The sequence below is a fragment of the Vipera ursinii genome (assembly GCF_947247035.1).
Source record: "Vipera ursinii genome assembly, chromosome: 1".
In the NCBI taxonomy this organism is placed as follows: Eukaryota; Metazoa; Chordata; class Lepidosauria; order Squamata; family Viperidae; genus Vipera; species Vipera ursinii.
Window position 1 is genome coordinate 151,116,832 of NC_139512.1, and position 22,094 is coordinate 151,138,925.

The 22,094-nt window shown below is 37.6% G+C and overlaps 1 protein-coding gene and 1 long non-coding RNA gene across 2 annotated transcripts in view; one reads left to right on the plus strand and one right to left on the minus strand.

Annotated features, from left to right (window-relative positions):
• Positions 1-22,094, plus strand: part of LOC310631816 — a 263,229-nt gene that overhangs the window by 84,167 nt on the left and 156,968 nt on the right. The gene's annotated exons all lie outside the window — the stretch shown is intronic.
• On the minus strand, positions 1,341-21,131 carry GCG (glucagon; the record flags this gene model as incomplete). The annotated part of the gene is made up of 6 exons (XM_083349815.1): positions 1,341-1,441; positions 4,033-4,176; positions 7,387-7,524; positions 11,828-11,881; positions 20,501-20,662; positions 21,037-21,131. 6 exons carry the CDS (start codon positions 21,129-21,131, stop codon positions 1,417-1,419), a joined length of 618 nt encoding a protein of 205 aa, XP_083205941.1. The 3' UTR covers positions 1,341-1,416.

Consider the following 22,094-nt stretch of genomic DNA (forward strand, 5'->3'; position numbering starts at 1 on the left):
TGCAGAAGTCCAGATACGTCTGGCTGCTTCCTGATGTACTTAACTTTGCCTGGCTTATCCGCTGAAAATACTTCTTTATTACCCACCACCCTGAAAAGTTTAATTTAATGAAATGTAGAAAGAATGATTCTATCAGCATTAGAAATAACTCTTCCTTCTCCTCTTCTTTCTTCTTCTCAGCTAAGAAGTGCTGTTTACAGCTGTCTTTGTTGCTGATTACTATATAATTGTAGTATAAAAACCTTGCATAAAAAACATTTCTTTTGTAAGGTTTGTGTGCAGACATAGTTTAAAAATCTAACTTGCTTTTAGAAAATACTTTCTGTGGCATAAAAATAAAGATACGAACATGAAATATAATATAGCTAGGTGCTAATTCTTGCTCACTTAAGTGTCTGAAACCACATCATTAAAAGGGGCCCTTTTTGTTAGTTGTAGCATGCGTGGGACTTTCACACTATGGCTATAAAATGAAAGAAAACTACTAGTGGCTTTTCAAGAAGGAAGGCTTTAAAAGTTCATTATAGCTCAAAGTAAACACAATCTGACACAACAGGTGTGCTTTTGTGTATCCGTATGTGTGAAAATATCTATCTCCTAAAATGTCAGCCAAATTCAAGAGTAGATTTTTCTCTTTTTAGGCTGTTGGATATCAGTTTCTATAATTTCCAGTCTGTTTTTGGTTGGAAATTATGGGACTTTTCCATAGGGTACCAGGGTGGAAAGACTGTACTAATAATAGTGAGTTCTCGAAAGAAGGGTCAATTCATCATTCTTGAAAACAAGAATAGTGAACTGAATATATTTTGATAAGGCTTTTTATTATTTATGCAATGTTCTTATAGGACTTTTAAAAGAGACAGCAAAAATTCAGCTTAAAAAAAAGTTGGACGCCTAAAAAGCAGTATAATTTGTTTTATTTATTCATTCATTTATTAAAGGCTATTCACTGATGGTCTGGAAAATGGAGCCTTTTTATAACAAAGGTTTCAAGAAGGACATTTCCCCACAATTTAAACTGCCAGCCTTGCCGTTGATATTGGTTCATATTAGTTGGGTGCATCATTTCTATATACATATTATCTTTTTAGAAAATAAAATAAAGCAATGGTCTTGTCAATACATTTGCTTGGGTCCCTTTTGAGAACTTCCTTAAAGATCTTTCAGAAAGATCTGAAAACTGAACCTTTTGACTGGTAATATTGTGATTTTAGTTATTTCCAGCTGACAAGGAGACACTCATTTTAAAATCCCTCCATAGTAGGATCATATAGTGAAATTCATTTCATTGCATGTCAAGATCTGTGGTTTTAGAATACAGAGAAAAAAATATATGAAAACTCAAAATTCAAAAATAAATTCCAGTGGCTGAGAGTGGATATAGAGAAGACCTTGATGCCATGTTTTTACTGCATCTTATTGGTACTCTCCCTGAAGATCCCTAGAATCAAAAGAAAACAAAAAGTTAAGGACAAACACATTGTTAAGTACATTTATATAATTCCTGTGAAGGGATACATACAGTTTTTCGATTAACAGCTGATATCACTTTCTATAAGGTTGTAATGGTTTCTTCAATTTTGTATGTCTATAATTGTCCAAACTGAATATTAAAAATGCGCGCAATGCAGCCAAAGTTAAATCCTACTTACAGGTTAGGTTGTAATCTTGTATCAATTTTATCCATAATCAATGTTGCTTGTAATAATAGCAAATAATTACAGTTGAGCAGTCAGGCAAGAAAGATAAAAGAATCCAGCCAAAAGTCAGTTCATTATTTGCTCACATCTAATAGACAGATTCTTGCCAGAGTAAACCTTTTACAACTCTCACCCTAATGGATATACGCTGGAAGATTCTAGGGAGTAGCTATTTTCACCCTCTTCCTCTGTCTCCTATACAGATTTGGGCTGTGCTGCTTCTTGTCTCACCCTCTCCTTTGGAATGTTCCCTCCTTCCTGGGAAATTGCCACTTCACTGCAGCCTATCACAAGTTTGAAGTACCAAGTGAAAATTTAAAGAATGCTATGTTATCAGGGTGATGCCTTTAAAAGGAGAATTTGAAAAGTTGCAGCAGAATAGGTTTACTAACAGCTAGTATAGTATATTAGAGTTGGTATATACAGTAGCATACCAATAGTATAAGCCTCTGGTAATGTGGTGCTGCCCCTGCTCTATAGATGAGGCTAAGTGAGTGGACTAAGGGATGCATGTTATTGCCATGTAAGGATGTAGATTGGCGGATGGATGTGAATGTGGTCTTGGTCACCTATTGGTGATATATCTTTCCTGGATGATGAATCATGAGGAAATGTTTCTCTCGGCTGAAAAAAGAGTGTGCTTTTCCCCCCCCCCCCACCTAATGATAAAACAGTATTATCATTTTTTAGAAATCTGAAATTAAACATCCATTCAGGCCAAATTTCCATTCAGTGAGAAAATAATGCTGTGACTTTGGACCACTTATAAAATTTCAGCCTAACCTATATAAACACTATTGTGAAAATAATATGGGGAGTGGGAGATATAGGTACACCCTGAACTTAATTGAGGAAAAAAATCCCAAGGCAATAAAGAAAATATGCACAGAATATTCAGAAGCATTCTTAATGGTTTCTTCATTTTTTTTCCTGCCAGAAACTCCTAATAATAGTAATAATAATAATAATGTTGGATGGGACCTTGGAGGTCATCTAGTCCAACCCCCTGCTCAGACAGGGAACCCTATACCATTTCAGACAAATTGCTGTCCAATCTCTTCTTAAAAACTTCCAGTGTTGGAGCATTCACCACTTCTGGAGGCAGGTTGTTCCACTGGTTAATTGTTCTAACTGTCAGGAAGTTTCTCCTTAGTTCTAGGTTGCTTCTCTCCTTGACTAGTTTTCATCCATTGTTTCTTGTCCTGCCTTCGGGTGCTTTGGAGAATAGCTTGACTTCCTCTTCTTTGTGGCAGCCCCTGAGATACTGGAACACTGCTATCATGTCACCCCTCGCCCTTCTCTTCGTTAAACTTGACATACCCAATTCCAGCAACCGTTGCTTATATGTTTTAGCCTCCAGTCCCCTAATCATCTTTGTTGTTCTTCTCTGTACTCTTTCTAGAGTCTCAACATCTTTTTTACATTGTGGTGACCAAAACTGGATGCAGTATTCCAAGTGTGGCTTTACCAAGGCATTGTAAAGTGGTATTAACACTCCACCTGATCTTGATTCTATCCCTCTGTTAATGCAGCCTAGCACTGTGTTGGCTTTTTTGGCAGCTGCAGCACACTGCTGGCTCATATTTAAGTGATTGTCTACTAGGACTCCGAGATCCCTCTCACAGTCGCTACTATTGAGCAAGGTACCCCTTATACTATACCTGTACATTTGATTTTTCTTGCCTAAATGTAGAACCTCACTTTTTTCACCATTGAATTTCATTTTGTTAGATAGCACCCAGTGTCCTACCACAGCTTTTTCATGCAAAAATAAGAAAAAATGTTTTTTAATGTACTGTACACTTTTTTTTAAAAAAGGGCTGGTTTGCAAAAACCAGACAGTAGCGTGAAACTACTGATAGAAGAAAACACATGGAATCCACAGAAGCCTCTGGAGAATAGCTCTGCTCTTCTTAAAAAAAGGATTTTTAAAGATTAAGAGCCATCAGTTCAGGAGTATTGCAGTGGGGAAGAATTTTAAAAAATGTATAAAGATGGCAATTTCAATTATGCTGTTGTGGCTACTATATTGAGATTATTATTTTTTTACTTCCCCAATGGATGCCTCTATGACCACAACTTTTTAAAGCAATGTACATGGGAGTGAATAAATAAATAAATTTTTTTATTTATTTAAATAATTTATATCGCCAACCATCTCACAACCGTGATTCTGGATAACATAAGGGGATTACTAAGTATACCATATTAGCCAACTGTACCAAGAAAGTATTGTAATATTACTAGCAAAACAGAAACAAATGAAAATTTTCTGTCCCCCTGGAGGCCACCTAAGAACAGTATTAACCAAAATTAGCCAAAATTCAAGCACCTCTGGGTAACTTTTTGGTTAATCAGCCACTTCAAGAATTCCTGGGTAGCTATGTCATCCAGGAGTTTGTTGTAATCACTTGTGAAAGTTCCATCTGCATGTCTTCGACCAAGATCTTCACCTGTATGGGCTCCTTCTGAGAAACTTAAAAGAGACAAATGGACAAATAATATCTTTACAGTTGATTTAAAAAATAAACATCAAAGGTCCACGACAGAAGCATATACGACTTGTATTTCTTAATGATCAACCTTCAATAAAACAATCCCTAGATTACTATTTCATGTATGAAAATCAGCTTCTTTTTTAAAAAAATATAATTATTAAAGAGAAATGTTGTATGCACTTCAAGGACTTCAAGCATTTTTAAAGATCAGATGATTTTAGAGCATGGATTAAAGCTCACATCCAGCTATTTCATCCAAATGAAAATATTTTTGCTTTAACTAATCCATATTGAGAGGAATTGTTAATTTATATCAAGACACACTTGATATAAGCTACTACTAAAGTCATCAACTTCCCTCTGCGGAGATTAGCATTTCCATTCTTAACTAAAAACAGAGTTCAGTGACACTATTAACTCCTATGAATTCTATGTTCTTCTTCCAACAGTTAATTCCTGTTGGCTGACCTGGGGAACAGTTCAACCTATATCTCTTCTTTTAACTTGGAATAAATTCTTTATAGATTGTAATCTGTGCTCAGCGCATAATCATGGGGAGAGGACATTCTGTGCCAATCAATTAACAACCAGCGAACTTTGTTGCAGAATACTTTTAAGAAAATGTTGCTTCATTCTCTGAAATCTGTCTTCTCAGAGGACAAGGTTATTTATCTTATCAGTAAAGAACCCTCTGCGTGATATAAAAAAGCCTGAACTTTTTAATTATTATTGACCAATAATATTTCTCAGGATCATAAGTCCTATTTGACACCAGAATTAATATTTTGTGACAAAAGTTCTTGCTTATAAGTCAGTAGCAGAAAAGATATTTTATGAGCCTGATAGTTTCAGTATTACTCTTGGAAGCAGTAAACCCAAAATTGCTCCAATTGTTCTTCTATTTGAGTCGATGATTCCATTCATCAATGTCTTTTCCAACTCCAAACTAAAAACAATAGTTAGGAAAGGCGGAAATAACTAGATACATCATGCTATTAGCAACATCCAATAGTGCCAATACTTTTGCTGAGAGTTTGCAATATGCTGCTATATTGTTTCCTAAATACTTTTGAAGATCTGCAAGATAGGTGTAAGGACAAATACTGAATTACTTTTATGAAGCTGAATGTTTCTTTTAACAGACATATGAATGGAATACACAGCTACGTGTGATAGTTCTCATCAGAGTTGTATTTTGGATTTCATTAACACAAAGGAACAAGATTAATTTCAAAGATTTGCCAAACTGTCTCAAAATGATGTGAATTAAAAATACAGCATACATACAAATAGTGTGAAAGAAGCCAACACCAGTAAGAGTAGTAGTACTAATAAAATACATGGCAGTGATCTAATCCTTTGCCCCTAGGATTCAGAGTGAGTACAGCTTTGTATTTCCAGCATTCCCTTAGTTCCTCTGCTAAATCTTACTACTTTTGTTAAACAAAAGAGGTTCATTACAAATGGGTTATGTGTGACCCTTGGTGATTCTCTCAGTGATGTGTCCCTAAGGAAAATAAAAAACAATAACAATGAAGTACAAAGAAGGATGTTGATGTGGTGGCACAGTGGTTAGAATGCAGCATTGCAGGCTCACTGCCAATAGTTTGATCTTGACCAGCTCAACTTTAACTCAGTCTTCCATCCTTTGGAGGTGGGTAAAATGAGGACCCAAATTGTTGGGGGCAATATGCTGACTCTGTAAACTGCTTAGAGAGAGCTGTAAAGCACTGTGAAGCGGTATATAAATCTAAGTGCTATTGGCATGTTCTGTAATTGCCTGCCAGTGCTGGATAGCTGTTCTTTATTAGATCAAGGGGACTGATTTCCAATATTAAGCAACAGAAAGCAGCAAAAGTTCTAACCTTTTTGATGCTCATAAAACTGCGTCTTCACATTTAATTTAAAAAATAAATAAATAGATGTGTTTGGAGCCTCTATCCTCCTCCTCCTCCTCCTCCTCCTCCTCCTCCTCCTCCTCCTCCTCCTCCTCCAATCTTATTCTAAGAAATGTTCTTAAAGAATGCCCACTGGGTTATCCTAACCAGGTGTTTCAGAAATATCTTTTCACAGCTTTGCTCCTTAATTTCAAGAGACATAGTTGACTCTCAGAACTTATTTTATTATGCTGATGACGGCAATAATAATAAAATTTTATAGGGTGCCAGTGACATGCATGGTGCTATTACAAGTGTAGACACGGGAGACCTGAGACAAGGGAGAAGGAAGGTGAAGCCTTGCTCCAGAGAGCTCACAGTCTAAAGGTGTAAAGAAGTTCAAAGATGAGTTGATGTTGAATGGCCAGGCCCTTCAAGCAAGGTGGTGTGTGTGTGTGTGTCTCTCTCTCTCTCTGTGTGTGTGTCTGTGTGTGTGTGTTGAGGACTGGTGAGTAGGATTGGTGGGATGGAGGGACTGAAGCCAGAAAAATGTTGTTCCAAATGTTCAGTTGCCAAGAAAGATCGATTCGAGTCAGCAGTAGGTATAACAATCCAAGGAGCAAAAAAGAAGGGGAGGTTGTTTTCGTGAAGATGGTGAGAACACGATGTAGGTGGTTACTGATGGAGTACAGGTTACTGACAGAGGTGTTGGCAGTCTAAAGTTATGGGATGCTTTGAGGCTGAGTAAGGGGTAAATATTCAATATATTGCAGAATGAGAGTGGGAAGGTAAAAAGAAAACATTAAAAGGAGTGGAAAGAGACTGACAGTGTGATAATGAGCTTCACAGCAACTTCTTGAGGATACTTGAGGGAAAGAAGAAGAAGAAGTTCAGAGAGGAGCAAAATGCACCAACTTTGGGAAACAAGCAAAAGCATTAGGGAAAAAAAACAGGACACAGCAAAGTAATCAAAGACCGTGCGAGAGATTTGGGGCAATAGATCTAATAATTATAAGGGGGAAAAAATCAGACCAAAAAATGAGAATTTAATTGATCTTCCGTATGACTTGGCCTAATGGAGAATTTTGATCTATTCATGTATGTAACACCACAGTGCACCTAAAACCTACATTTTTAATGGGCACTTAGATCATTTCATGCCTGCGAAACATTTTTAATTTCAAAAGTGAAGTATGAAATACAACAAGCAAAGGAGGGAAAATACATTGCAGCTCCACTGAGTTTCAATTGGCAAAAACTCCCCGAAGCTAAGAAAATTTTTAACAATAGTAGCAACAGATGGTTTCTTACTCTCTTCTTCCTCGCCCATTCACTAACCAAGCAATGAACTCCTTAGCAGCTTGACCTTCCAAGTAAGAGCTGATGTCACTGGTATAGGTGCCGTCGGCATGTCTTTCGTATTCAGCATGACGCCGGGCAAGTCCATTACTAAAAAAAAGGAGAGTTATTTGTTTAGACTCTTACCTCAGTCCCACCTTTCTTTCCCAACATCTTTTCTCCACTGCTCCCTATATGATTAGTTTGAATATGCCTTTGCAGTGTGGCATGATGGTGACATAGGAGAAAGAAAGAAGAAATGAGATATGTTTGTTGGACCACACATACCCCATTGGCTGGTGTTTCTGAGCAATCACTAAAGACTAGGAACAGGTTTAGGTTTACCAATCCAAAGGGCAAGATCAAAAAAGGAGAGAAAAGGAGAAGTTAGATGTTAGGATGGGTGTCTTTCTGTGGGGGGGGGAAATTGGATTATAGATCTGTCAGAGAAGATGAGGGATGGCCTCATATTTTCATCTTTTTGTGCATTGCCCCAAGACAATCTTTCTGGGTACTCAACAATTCACATACAAGCTTGTTTCTATTCCATGTGGAAAAGAGGATTAATACTATTTACAGCAATGAGAGCAGTTCTGCCCCTTACAGTTCCCAACAAGTTCTTAGATGCCTTATTTGACAGGGTTTTCTGAAATGAGTTTCACTCCTTCCAAAAGCTTTGCAGTACATAATTCCATGCTCAGCATACACTACAGCAAGTATTTCATATAGCGGGACTTTAAAAAAAAAGAGTAGTCTGGCTATTTTTCCAAACAGACTCATTAAAAAAGGGATTGTGTACTTCTCAATGAAATTATAACATGACTCTCTGACAAATCACATTCTGTTTGCTTTATTAAGTTTGTTTGGCTACCCAAAATACCTTGAGGTGCCTGGCAAAACTATCTCCAGGTATGTGAAAGGAAAATGCATTACAGAACAAGAGCTTAGCTGAAGGTCTCTGATAAAGAAAACCCAACCACATTATTCATAAATCCTAGTAGATTGACTTTATATAGGTATTCTCTAATACCTAACCTGGCAAACTTATCATGGGAGAAATGAATGAGTAACTTGTGTGTCATCAGATATTGTTTATAACTCAAACACAGATACCCATCCTGATCCATTTGGCAGACTCCGACTTAGGCTTATTTATGGCCTTGGTGTATAGCTGTCCAGAATAAGACATGTTTTTCAATTGACAAATAGAACCACAGTGATTTTTTTCCCCTGATGAAGATTAATGAGGCTTCATGTTAGAACAACTTATATTGGAAAGGTGTACAAATAGTCCTCGACTTACAACAGTTCATTTAGTGAATGTTTGAAGCTACAATGGTACTGAAAAAATGACTTATGGACCGGTTCCCACACTTATGACCATTGCAGCAACCCCATGATCATGTTATCAAAATTCAGATGCTTGGCCAATGAGTCATATTTATGATGCTTGCAGTGTCCCAGGGTCACGTGATCATCTTTTGTGACTTTCTGGCAAGCAAAATCAATAGGGAAGCCAGATTCACTTAGCAACCGTGTAATTAACTTAACAGCTGCAGTGATTCCCTTAACAACTGCGGCAAGAAATGGAACAAAATTCACTTAATAGCTATCTCGATTAGCCACAGAAATTTTGGGCTCAATCGTGCTCATAAGTCACTGTATATAGTAAAAGTACTGTGTAAAGTTCTGGTTTGGTGTTAGCTTCTTGAAAGGTTTTGTTTTCCAATCCAGCCTCCCTATTACCTTCTGCTGACTCAAAAGCATCATGGATGTAATGCCTCCCACTCCTTCATTTGATGTTGGATTTTATAGTTAAGGAAAAGACCAGGAGAGGGCAGAGATTAGGGAAGCATCATTTTCCAGGAGTTGAGTTAGTTGTAGGGATGCTCTTCTCTAAGACAACAGAAATGCTTTGCATGTATGATGTGGTTCCCACAGAATCTTTTTTTTTTGTCCTGCCCTCTTCCAACTCTCTATAAAGTTAGCTGCACTGCAAAAAACTGTATCTCTGTCTTTTCTGGAATTTATGCTGTATTATTAGTAAAATGGGCAGTGGGGTGGCTCAGTGGTTAAGACCCAAGTACCACACAATGGGGCGAGCTCCCATGCTCGCCCCAACTCCTGCCAACCTAGCAGTTAAAAAGCATGAAAGTAAAACTTTGGGGAGAAGGTAACAGTGCTCTATGACATCATGCTGGCCACATGATCACAGAAATGTCTTCGGAGAGCACTGGCTAAATGGCCTTGAAATGGAGATGAGAACCCCCCTTATAGTTGGCAATGACTAGTGGAGTAAAATCTGCATGGACTCCTTTACCTTTAGGTAAAGGTAAAGGTTCCCCTGCACATGTGTGCTAATCGTTTCCGACTCTAGGGGCTGGTGCTCATCTCCGTTTCAAAGCCAAAGAGCCAGCGCTTGTCCGAGGACGTCTCCATGGTCATGTGGCCGGCATGACTAGACACCAAAGGCGCACGGAACGCTGTTACCTTCCCACCGTAGCGGTCCCTATTTTTCTACTTGCATTTTTATGTGCTTTCAAACTGCTAGGTTGGCAGAAGCTGGGACGAGTAACAGGCGCTCACTCTGTTAGGCAGCACTTGGGATTCGACCTGCCAAACTGCCGACCATCTGATTGACAAGCTCAGTGTCCTAACCCACTGAGCCACTGCATCCCTTCCTTTACCTTTATTTTACCTTATTAATAAAATAATTCTTGCCTAACCTGTATGGATTTATTTTTTTTAAAAAAGGTGGATATTATGTCAAGTCTCACTCCTACAGACTATAAGGATCCCTTTCCTTTTACCTTTTACCTAACAGAGACATATATCCACAACTATTCTCTTTTATATAAATGGCAGGGGGAAGGGAGAGAAAGAGAAGATGAGTATGTATGCATTTAATTCATATAGAGCAGGGGTGTCAAACTGCCAGCCCGTGGGCCGGATGTGTCATGGTGAAGCCGCGCCCACCCCATTACTGGCAATGGAAAAAAAGTCGTGATAGGTTGCGACACGTCACGTGACGTTGCAAGTTTGACACCTCTGATATAGAGTATAATTAGTTTCTTCTTCATGTATATTGTGTTGGGAATTTTTTGATGTAAACCTGTATAAAGCTCTGTAAAATTTTGACAAAGTATTCCCTCACAATTTACATGTTCACCAAATACAACAATTTTAAATGTAAAGAAGCACTTATGCAGATATATCTTGGGGATGTAGCAATTGTTCCCTGCAGTGTGCACACATGAATGAGAAGCACAGTTGTTTGCCTATCCATCATGTGCCATATAGTCCATATGCTGTGATCATTTGAAAGAACATATTTGCAAAACAAAGGTGTAGATGGTTGTTGAAGCCAATTTAACTTGCCCGTGTCGACAGTACAATATTCGGTAACTTGGGATAAGGGCTAGGAAAGGTAGCATATATGCTTGAACGCAGGAGATTCCAGATGCAGAGCACTTCCAAATGGGGCTTAGCTATCCTTTTCAGGTCAAAGCCATAATTGTACACTGTCCTTGACATTGAACAATTGAAGTGATTGACATCCAGCTGACATATGATTCAAATACCAAGGGCAAAACTTCTGTTCTACAAGCCACAACACTAATGTTCTGTAGAGCTTAGGGCAGGGGTGTCAAACTGCCGGCCCACAGGTCAGTTGCATCATATGGAGGCTGCACCCATTGCAGCTCCGGCAATGCAAAAAAAGTCGCAATACGTTGCGACACGTCACGTGACACGTTGAGTTTGACACCCGTGGCTTAGGGGTTGTGGGGTGGTGGTAGGAGGAACCATTCTCTCATTGGCAGTGGCTCCCATCATTCTCTGTTTTTTGCTTTTGTTCCCTCTTCACAATGCCATCAAGTCCTTGCACTGGACTTCAATAGAGTACTGGGGTGGAATTTCATCTTATTAATGTCTTTTGTCCGCTGTAAGAATCAAATGTCTGGCCTGAAGCATGATTCATTGGAAATTATTTGATCTATATGTGTGTGTCTGTGTGTGCCTGTGTGTATATATTCTTTAAGCTACATAGATTCACTTGTTTAAAAAGGGATAAAAAGTCTTGTAATAAGTACCGGTAAATAAAACATATACATGCTCATCATCAGTGTTACCAATTTGGGCAGTGCAAGCAACCACTGAGATAATTTCTGTACAAATGCCCTCTTTTTTCCCCACTACATTAAGGCAACAGCCAGCATCTGAGCTGGCAAAGACAGGTGCTCCTTTGCACAGGGTGCTACAAACATCTCTGAAATAAGGCCAATTTTTTTTAGGAATATGTGTCACTATATTTGCAATTAAGGAAGGCTATAAAAAAAATGACCCAATCAAATCAGGTTATGATCTATTTTTGTTGCATCCCCTGTATTACACAATGTATTTTAACTGAAAATACCTTGCAAGCTGGTCCAGGAAATTTTCTTTCTCTCTGTCTTCAAGTCCTTGTTGTCTGTGACAGAGACCCATCACAGTTATTAAAATGGCATTTACACAAGTAGAAAAAGACACACGACATTCTTAATTAAACATTTCTGTAATACTTAAATGACAAGAATAATTTTTGGACAAGAACCTCCTATATGAATCCTATCGCTTCTGCATTTAATTCCAGACAGATTGTAAACATTTGTTTTTTATTAGCTACAATATTTATGCTTGGAGTAAACTTAATTGCTCAATCAATCTATCCTCTGGCTAAGGGTATTCAGTCTTATAAAGTTTGTTCTAGATTAGAACAGCTTCAACACCCCACAATGCATAAGAACCCTTAATTCCCCCTTCTCTGACATACAGCTTATTCTCTACAATACAGAAAATATCCAAGAAAAATGCCAAAACTGACAAAAGCTTATAACCTAAATTTGGAAATTAAAAGAATGAAATCACTTTCTGTCTGAAGAAATACGTGTTTCCATTTGCAGACCTGTCCAGTTGCTCATATGTAACTTATTATTGAGTTATTCATAATTTCACAATTCTGTCAAAAGGTCCTCCTGCAATAAGTGTGAATAAATTGATTTATTATGAACTAAGTCATATAACTGCTCAAATTCACAGTCAACCAGTTTTCCAGTCTTGAATGACCTTTTGTGAACTGCTTGTCATGATGATAGGTTGAGGCTTTGTTTGCAACTATTTCCTCTATATTGTAAAGTGTACTTACAGGAAGTAAGAATGATTGAATGATCCATATAGAATGAACATGTAGTGCTGGAAAGTACCAATAAAAATAGCCAAACAGGAAATGCTGGTTCTGTGAATTAGTTTGAATAAAGCTTCTACCCTACAATAGTTCAAGTTTCTTCTATAATTAATCCTTAAAACCAAGTAATTGTTCTAAATCATCCACTCATCTTGTTGTGGATTTCTGCAAATAAACATATTGAGGAAAGGACTATTAACTGCCTATTTCACAATCTACTCAAAAGGGACAATATAATCTTATCTCTCCTGCTTGATTAGGAAATCCTTACCATCATAACACAGTTACATGTTTTTTCCCCCACCAATTCCATTCTTAGTTGTTTGACATCCCCAGTTTCATTTGTTTTTTATACTTACTTGCAGAAGAAATAAGTGTCCAGGGATCAAGTCAACAATCAAAACTAAGGGAAGGCAACTCATTGTCTTCTTGATGTTTCATACTACAATTCCCAGTTCCCTCAATAGGAATTGAAGTCCAAAACATCTGAAAGGTAACTGATTTGATGCATCCAGTCTGCCTACTTGGGACTTTGATCTATTCAGGAGGAAGCTTTTCAATTTTTCACCAAGAACATGCTGGGAACTCAGAACTATTTACTGGGAATCTGTCCACATTTGTCTCTGGATATGCTGCTGGAAAACATGGTCCCTCATACCTGGAGGATAGTAGGTTGCAGAAACATAGCACAGGATGATGGCAAGGAGATCCCAATAATCAAGTCAGCCACAATGACAACCTTTTATTAATTGAGCCTGATTTAATTAATTGATAACACCCAATCACTTTCTTCCTGTTGCCACTAAAAATTGCATGGACAAGTCCATGTGGTCAATAGACAGCTATAAGAAATTTGACTTAGGGAAACTCAAAGAGCATTTTTAAACCAACATCTAATTAAGGCATTGAGATGAAACAAATGCGTTACTGAAACTGAGAGAAGACATAAAAGAAGCAAAATAATATACATGATAGTGGAAAAACAATGGAGGATGAAGTATTTGGTCACAATGACCCAAATACTGATGAGTGAGACAACAAAGTACCAAATTACTTTGACTGTCAGCATTAGAAATGGCGAATGAAACAAGCATTGGAAGAGATGAGAAATAAAATTAAAATCCACAAACTGTACATTTAATTCCAGGAGTTGCAAATAGCACATTATTCTCAGTTCTAGTAATGTACTCAACCATAATGGCTCCTCAGACTGTACGTCAGGGAACTTTGACATAACTTGGAAAAGTCCCTAAAGTCCTCAGATAAGTTCAGTAATTGCAGATCTATATATCATATTGCAGTTGTGTTGCACAGGAACCTTGTATGTCATCTACACGAGCAGAGCAGATTAACAGGAAACAAATCTAGGATACTCTTGGGCAGGAACCTTGTGGGAGGAAAATTAGCTTCCTCTAAATCATTGTGCATAGAGTTAGATTTTAAGGCTTATCTCTATGTGTAAGAGCCGAAATAGGATTCAGCAGAATTCAATGGTAGAGCAAACCCTTTTCATACAGTCCTTGATTCAGTCTTGGATATATCCAGTTAAAAGAGTCATTTAGCAGCTGATTAAAAATGCACCTACTCAAAATCCTAAGCAGCCATTGTCTCAAAGGTGCTTTTTCAAAAGGCAACTGGATTGTTCTTTTTTTCTTTGAGGAGGAAGAAGAAGACATTTTGCTTCTCATCCAAAAAGCTTCTTGGATGAGACACAAAACATCTTCATTTCATCATGGAAAAAACAGTCCAGTTGCCTTTTGAAAAAGCTCCTGTGAGACAACTATGACCTGGATTAGTGGGAATCTCCACAGACACTAAGCAGCCATTGTTTGTCTAAATACATCATGTTGGGATAGATGAATGAGTTTAGTGTCCTGGTTTAATAGACCTTCCTTTTGGGAGAAAGACCATATCTTGAGGCAGACATATAAACTGGCTGGAAAGACAATGCTACAATATGACAACATTCAGTTTTCTAGATTGTATCACAACGCTGTACTGTGTCACTATATTCCAGTATATCTTTTATACATACCTTGCTCTGCTTGAGAACGATAAACAGTCCAATTGTCTTCTATTAAAATTCTAGCAGGTTACCAAATTGAGCCTACATTTGAGTTAGAACATCTGGAAAGCTTTTTCAATCAATCGTTTAAAATGATAACTTTTACAGAAATAGTTTTATGAAGACTTCTTCTTTTTTTTCCATACTTCTGTGAGATATATTTTAAAGCACATTTTAGGACAGTGGTTTTAAACTACTGGGAAGTGTATCTGTGTGCATGTGTAAAATAAGAGAGAGTCAACATACTGAACTTTGAAAAAAAATCTACCAAATTGGAACAATAGGTATAAAAAGAGCAAATATGATTATAGTACACAGGCCAGTGTGATATGAAGTAAAAATCCTCAACCTGTCTACATTATCATTAGGGAATGATATTGGCCCAGAAAAGGATGTTGAAATTAACCGGCATGTGGAAATTGTGAAATGATAAATTATGTGTTAAGGACCATCTCAAAATTTTAACTTCAAGTACCACAGGGCCAATATACCATTTACTATGCTTGCAATGTTGTGTACAGTTCTAGCCACTTCACCTCGAAAAGGATATTGCCGAGCTGGGAAAAGGTGTTTTAATTTTATATTCACACTCACCAGTTCTTCCCTAAACAGAATACACCCACACGGCACACTTGGCAAATTTTCATGCTCTAAGAAAAGCCATTATAGAAGAGACTGTACAGGCTAAATTATGTCTAAGCAAGCTGTGAAAAAGCTGTGAAAAATGTGAATTTTGTGTTAGAGATCATTAGGAAATGGGCTGAAAAATAAAACTGCCAATGTTATATTGCTTTCATAAAAAAAAATCTATTGTGGAGTAGTTTGGGTTGCTATAATTCCAGAATGTCACAGTAGCACTGAGGAAACTGGGGAAAAAAAAGACTGATTGAATTATCAAGAAGATGAAGTCCAATTCTCTAATACAGAAAAATGACAAAAAAGGTTGTTTTTAAGTCATGGCAACTAAACCTAGGTACATGATGTAAAAAAATGGACTCCAGACTTCTGGTCTTGCATCGTAGTGACATGGTCAAGGGATTGCGGGGATCTGCACCCCATGGTTGGTTTCGTCCTACCAGTGGACCCTAAATGGGTCTAAAATCGCCCCGGATAGACAATGAAAAAGGAGGGGCCCCCTGCTGATTGTGGAACGATGGCAGTCAATCAACTCAATCCAGGGGAAGCCCTCCAACTCATCAGGAGAAAGGCTAGTCACACCTCGCTGACTAGCCCAAGCTACAGGCAGCTGAAGTTCAAAAGCACTAACAAGAACAATGGTGAACAGCATGCTTGGAACTGGGTGAGAATATCGATCTTCTCTCTCCTATTTTGTAATTGATTTCCTGGAAAAGATCCCCAAGAAGCAAAAAATCCTCTGAAAGTGAGAAGGGAGGGGACTATATCTGCACCTTTCTGTAGACGGAAGCAGTGAATTAATGTTTATGGGGGACTGAAATATGTTGAAATGAAGTTAATAATACTACAGTCTGGATAAATCTAAATATTATGAAAACTGTTAAGATTTCACATCTGAAAGAGTATTGACGAAACTAAAAGGAAATAATTATTTGTCTTAAAAGTTGGAAAATGAATAGACACTGACACCTAGTGAAAGATCAGAGCATAACTATAGCTGCATTCACTAAGAAATTAGCAAGATGCCCAGAAATAGAAAAAACTTGTTCCTTTGAATCCCAGTGATTTTCAGCTAAATAAAGAATAGCTGGGAACAGAGGAAAGAAAACACAAGGGCCATCTACTACAGAGTGAGAACAACATTTGTGTTAAAAACTGTTGACCTTCTGGGACTATAAATACTCACTGAGCTGTGTTTTCTAAGCCCAAGAATTGTTTGCAGAGAAAGAAAAACCTTGACTCCTGGCTAATCTTCTAGGGGAGAATTTACTGAAAAGCTTTTAGTTGGCTAAAACATTCTGGACTGAAATTTTGCTTGTTGATAATTCTAAGACACCTGAGCAGAAGAACTGTTATAAAACACTACTTTCAATGATGCCTTGACAATTGGAAATGCATTGGACTACAAAAGCCATGTATAAAGATAAGAACCATATAAGATTTGGTTGTTTGGATTTTAAGATTGGCAGGTTTGATAAGGCTAATCACAGAGACTATGGTATCAGTGAAAGACTGTCTGGAGGGGGGAGACAAAATGGATGTTGTATACCTTCCTAAAAGTGACAGGAAGCCACACCTAATATTCGCACATCAGAGATCTGCAGGAGCAATACTCCAAGACAAGGCAAATACTTTCCAGGAGAAAATGTATGCAATGCTGTGACAGATTCAAATGACAATGGTTTTAAACCATGATGAGATTAAAAACAACTCTGATAACATAAACGAGCATATTCTCAACCTAAACATACAATTAAAAAACTCTCAGAAAATGATGATAAAGAATGTACAAACAAATCAGACAATAGAATTCAAACCAGAAGAAAGTGACTTAAATAAGGAAGCTACAAATGAAGAGAACTACAACTTAACACAAACAGAAGAAAATCTACAAGATTTTGCCACAACAATGAAAATGTAAAAGATATTTTATCTTTCAGGACTTCAAAACAAATTCGAGGATAAGAAAGAAGAACTAACAAAATGGATTATAGAGCTGCCAGGAGAATCATTAGAATCTGGGAGACAAAAAGTGTACATCCTACTCAACTTATTTCTCTTACTCCCAACAACACTTACAAAAATACAGGAATCCTCTGGCAAGTGGAACATACTGATTTGGAAAAGCAAAAGAAGAAGGCTAGGGCTTTGATTCGACCTACCAGATGGAGTACTATATGATTAAACACTTGTTTGAATATGGTTAAAAGAATAGATAAATTTTGGATGTACAGTAAGAGGGATAAGATATATAAGTAGTATAGTATTTTTATAATACATGAAATATAAAAATAATGGGATGACATGTGAATGAAAAGCTTGGATATTTAAAGGTAATCAATTTTGAGAAAATTATGACTGATAAGAATAGTTTGAATACTGAGGGGAAATTAAGCTTAAATAAGAATTTTGAAAACAGGACACATAGTGACTTAATAAGATGACTTTTACAAATACAATTGAAACATAAGCCAACCAGAAAAGATGTTATATATGGATGTTATTGTTATTTGTACAAACACACAAAAAATGTTTATATCCCACCTTATATGTATTGAAAATATTTGTTTAACATTGACAAAGGAGAATACTATTGGAAGAAGAGAAGATCAAAAAATATATTATTAATTAATATATTGATTATGGAATTATAGGAATTAATCTCTACTGAGTGTTTTTTAAATATATGAACCCAGACAACACGCTGTTTACTAAGCACTAAAGACTGTTATTGTAAAAAACCAATAAAATATATTTTAAAAAAGAAAGAAAGAAAATGGACTCCACCAATCTTCAATATTTCAATTGCAGAACACCCCATGGAAGTAATACTATAAAACTTAGGAGAGATCAAAGAAATTCTTCTGCGGGTTTTTTTTTCTTTTCTTTTACTAGAGTTCGATAAAAATCACAGCCATCAACTTGGTTAATTGTATCCAAGAACGCTATTCATAGTGGCAATCAGGGCTTTTTTTCTCACAGAACGCTCAGAACGGAGTTCCGGCACCTTTTTTGGATGGAACCTTGTAGGGTAGGCAAGGTGGGTTGTATGACATGTGTGAGTTCTGGCACCTTTTTCTTTTACAAAAAAAGCACTGGTGGCAATACTATATAAATCTTCTACTTTTATAAACAGTCTACTCTAGGTGTAAAGGTGACCCAGAAGTCCCCAAGAATTGTTACAAGAATTGTTAAATCAATACAGCCCAGTATCTCTTGATAGCAGTAAAGAGAACAATATCCACTGACTTGAAAAAATGGGAGGAAAAGCTGAGGATTTTAACCCAGGAGGACTGAACTATAGATAGGCGCAAATGCATATACTGAAGCAGGCATACATGTACATGCAAAGCAAGTTCACCCCTCTACTCTGGATCTATAGCTTCATTTTTGCCTACAGTAAAGAAACTAGTCATGCCACTAGAATAAGATTTCTGCCAAGCCAAATCCTCTCAATATGGAGTTTGGGACTTGGAAAGATTTAAGTCTGGCATGAAGTCTGACAGAGTCTGAGTTAAAGGATCTCCTTAAAATCTACTTGGCTTTATGGGAGAAGAACACAGCAGAATAGTTAAGCCTTTGAACCAAGAAGGTTATTGTGCTTTTTAATTTGCAGTTGAATGTGTGGGCGTATGTTTACATACATAACTCCGAATGCAGTGTCTTCTGGTATAGTAATTGTTACTTGGAGATAAAATGTGTAGAAGGTATGATTTTTATATGTATGGCTTTATATGAAAACATGTATATATTTTGCAGGTAATACTTAGGATATACTGATTACAAAATTATATTTATGGGATTACAGTTACATTTTGCTTCAGACTGTAGCACAACTAAACTGAGCGGGAGTTCATGGCTTTAAATTAATCTCTAAAATACTTGAAATGTGATTACCTTGAAATGAACTTTATCCTCTGATAATCAGTGGAACAATGGACACTATACTTAAAAGAGAGGCTGAATAATTTGAGCTGCTGAGATATATAAAGCTAAAGAGTAAATTCTTCACGTGCCAGCAGTGAAATGTTTACATTAAGAAACAGTGATGCTTGTGTCCGATTCTACAGTATAGGCCTCCTTCAAAGAGATACAGTCTTTCCTAAGCTGCTAGAAGATTTGGACTTCGGATTCTGTAACACTCCACTCTGAATAGTGCTAATAGAGCTCTATGGGGAATAAAGTTGAACACAACTGGGGAGCCGGAAGTTGGGAAGGTTGTGCTAACATCACATGATTTGTACCCATGAATCACATGGGTCTTTTGATGCCTATAGAGCAGGGGTGTCAAACGGCTGGCCTGCGGGCCGGTTGCATCATGCGGAGGCCGTGCCCACCCCAGCTCTGGCAATGCAAAAAAAGTCACAATATGCCACAACACGTCACGTGATGCGGCAAGTTTGACACCCGTAGTGCTCAACTTATAACCATTCACTTAGGAACGGACATTTTGGGCTCAATTGTGGTTGTAAGTTGAGGACTATCTGTACTTGTGTAGCCTTGAATTCCACCCTTTATGGACTTTTTCAAATTTTACAGTCTCTGTAAAATTGTCCACTATGCCCCACCAAAATGGGAATAACTTTCCCAGGGCTAATGAACAGAGAATATGTCCATTGGGGTATTTTCTTATGTCCTTTTCTTTTATATGGAAGTTGCACAAATGGACAGTAGCTCCTATTGTATCATCCCCATTCAGTTTAGTAAATGCTCATAATCCTCCATTAATTGATATCTGTTTTTCACATTGAAATGTACCCAATATTCATATCTTAGGCTAAAGAATGAGAAAGCGTTCATATGAAGAAACAGTTCCTGGGATGACTCCAATATATGAAAAATGTCTCTATTTGACCTGACCCCAGAAGGATAGGTTGCAAAGTTAGAATGAATGGATAGATGAATGGATGGAGGGCTTGATGGAAGACTTTGGATGAACGGATGGATGGATGGATGGATGGATGGATGGATGGATGAACAGCAAAGCTCTTAAGTCTTGCTTAAGTTCTGTGAAGCTCATGCACAAACTTAATAAGCTAGAACATCTGTTCATATGTTTCATCGTGCCTTTCTTTGAGTTTATATGTGATCAAGTATTTTGTGTGAATTTATTTCCCAGTGAAGTAGTTTGTAAGGGGTTGAGGTTGGGCATTCATTTTGCTTACCCGCTTCTTTTAGTGTTCATTAGCCACTGTACAAAATCTTGAGCCCGTCTGGTGTCCAAGTACTTGCTGTAATCGCTGGTGAATGTACCTTGTGAGTGACGTTTCACTTCATTCAGCTGTCTAAGGTCATCTAATGGTTCAGCCTGGGAAGCTTTGAATGATCTATAAGTGTGGTTTGTAACAAATTAATTGCACTGAAGATTGCACATTTGAAAGGTGCTGCACGGTGTACCGACCTCCTTCGAAGATATAGATGCATTCTAAAAATAACTGCTATTAGAAAGGGTCATTAGCCACCTAATTACTACTGAGTAACAGGAGAAATAGATGCTGTTTAGACAACAAAAAGAACTACGGAAAGCATTAATAACCTGACATGTTGTTGACTTATCCAGTTTTCAAAGGTAGGGTGGGGGAGGGGAGGAAAAAAGCATTAGTGTTTTAAAAGAATTTCCATTTCTTGTCTGCCCTCCAATACAAGAACAATCCATTGTTCACATATGGGTTTCTATGGCATTAAAAAGTATGACATTTACCTGGCTTTCTCTTCTGTCACTTGAAGGGGGCTTTGCCAGCTGCTCTGAGCAATCATTAAAAGGAATCCAGCAACGAAGTAACAAAGTCGTTTCATTTCTGCTACCTGTGCACAAGGAGGGAGAAAACAGAGTCAATCCAACATATTTCAACCCCATCTGTATGTAAAGGTGAGAGTGGTGTGGTGGTCTAGTGGTGAAGACACTCGCTCCTGCTTGGAAGGTTGAGGGTTCAATCCTAGGTAGCGGCAGATATTTCTCTCCTAGGGTGCAAAGAAAAAAAATATCTGCTGTGAGCTCTGTGTGGTGTCAGGAAGGGCATCCGGCCAGTAAATGTTCAGCTCCATCCAATTGTCCTGGATCTTCCCTGAATTAAGGGATTAAAGAATCGTAAAATGGAGGGGTTTTTGTATAGAAAGGTGCACTCTGCATTCTGACTTCAAGCCATTTAAGGTTGATTCAAGCAACACGTTAATACAATGAAGCCAATCATACTGTATGGGAAGCAATCTTGTGATAGATCTCTTCAAGCTCAATATTGTATACTCAGATAACCAGCTCTCTGAACAACCTTCCTTTCTCTCCTTTGCTACAAATCCTTTTAATCCTTTTAAGATGATGGGGACTTGGTACTTTCTACTGGCTAAGGCTTGATGACAACAATCACAACCACATGACCTATCTCCATGCTAGGTTCTACCGTCTTGGCACTTACCAGCACAAGGTAAAGTGCTCCTATCCAATGTTTTTAAAATGCTACCTTAAGGCAACATGTTGGTTTTGAATTTCCAAGGACTCTTTATCAGCCAACATAGCTAACAATTAAGAAAAAAGAAGGGGAAACCCCAACTAGGTTAAGTAACTAACTTGACAGTGGGTTTCAGATATAATTATGTCAAGGAAAAAAATCCACCCGCAATGGATGCAGTGCATTACCCTTGCAAAACCACCAAAATCAACCAGATAAGTTTTCCTGCATTTAGGAATTCAGCACTAGCCTGCCTTGGTGTGAAGTAAAACTTCTTACCTATTGGAAAACTGTGGAGAAAAGAGAGAGAATA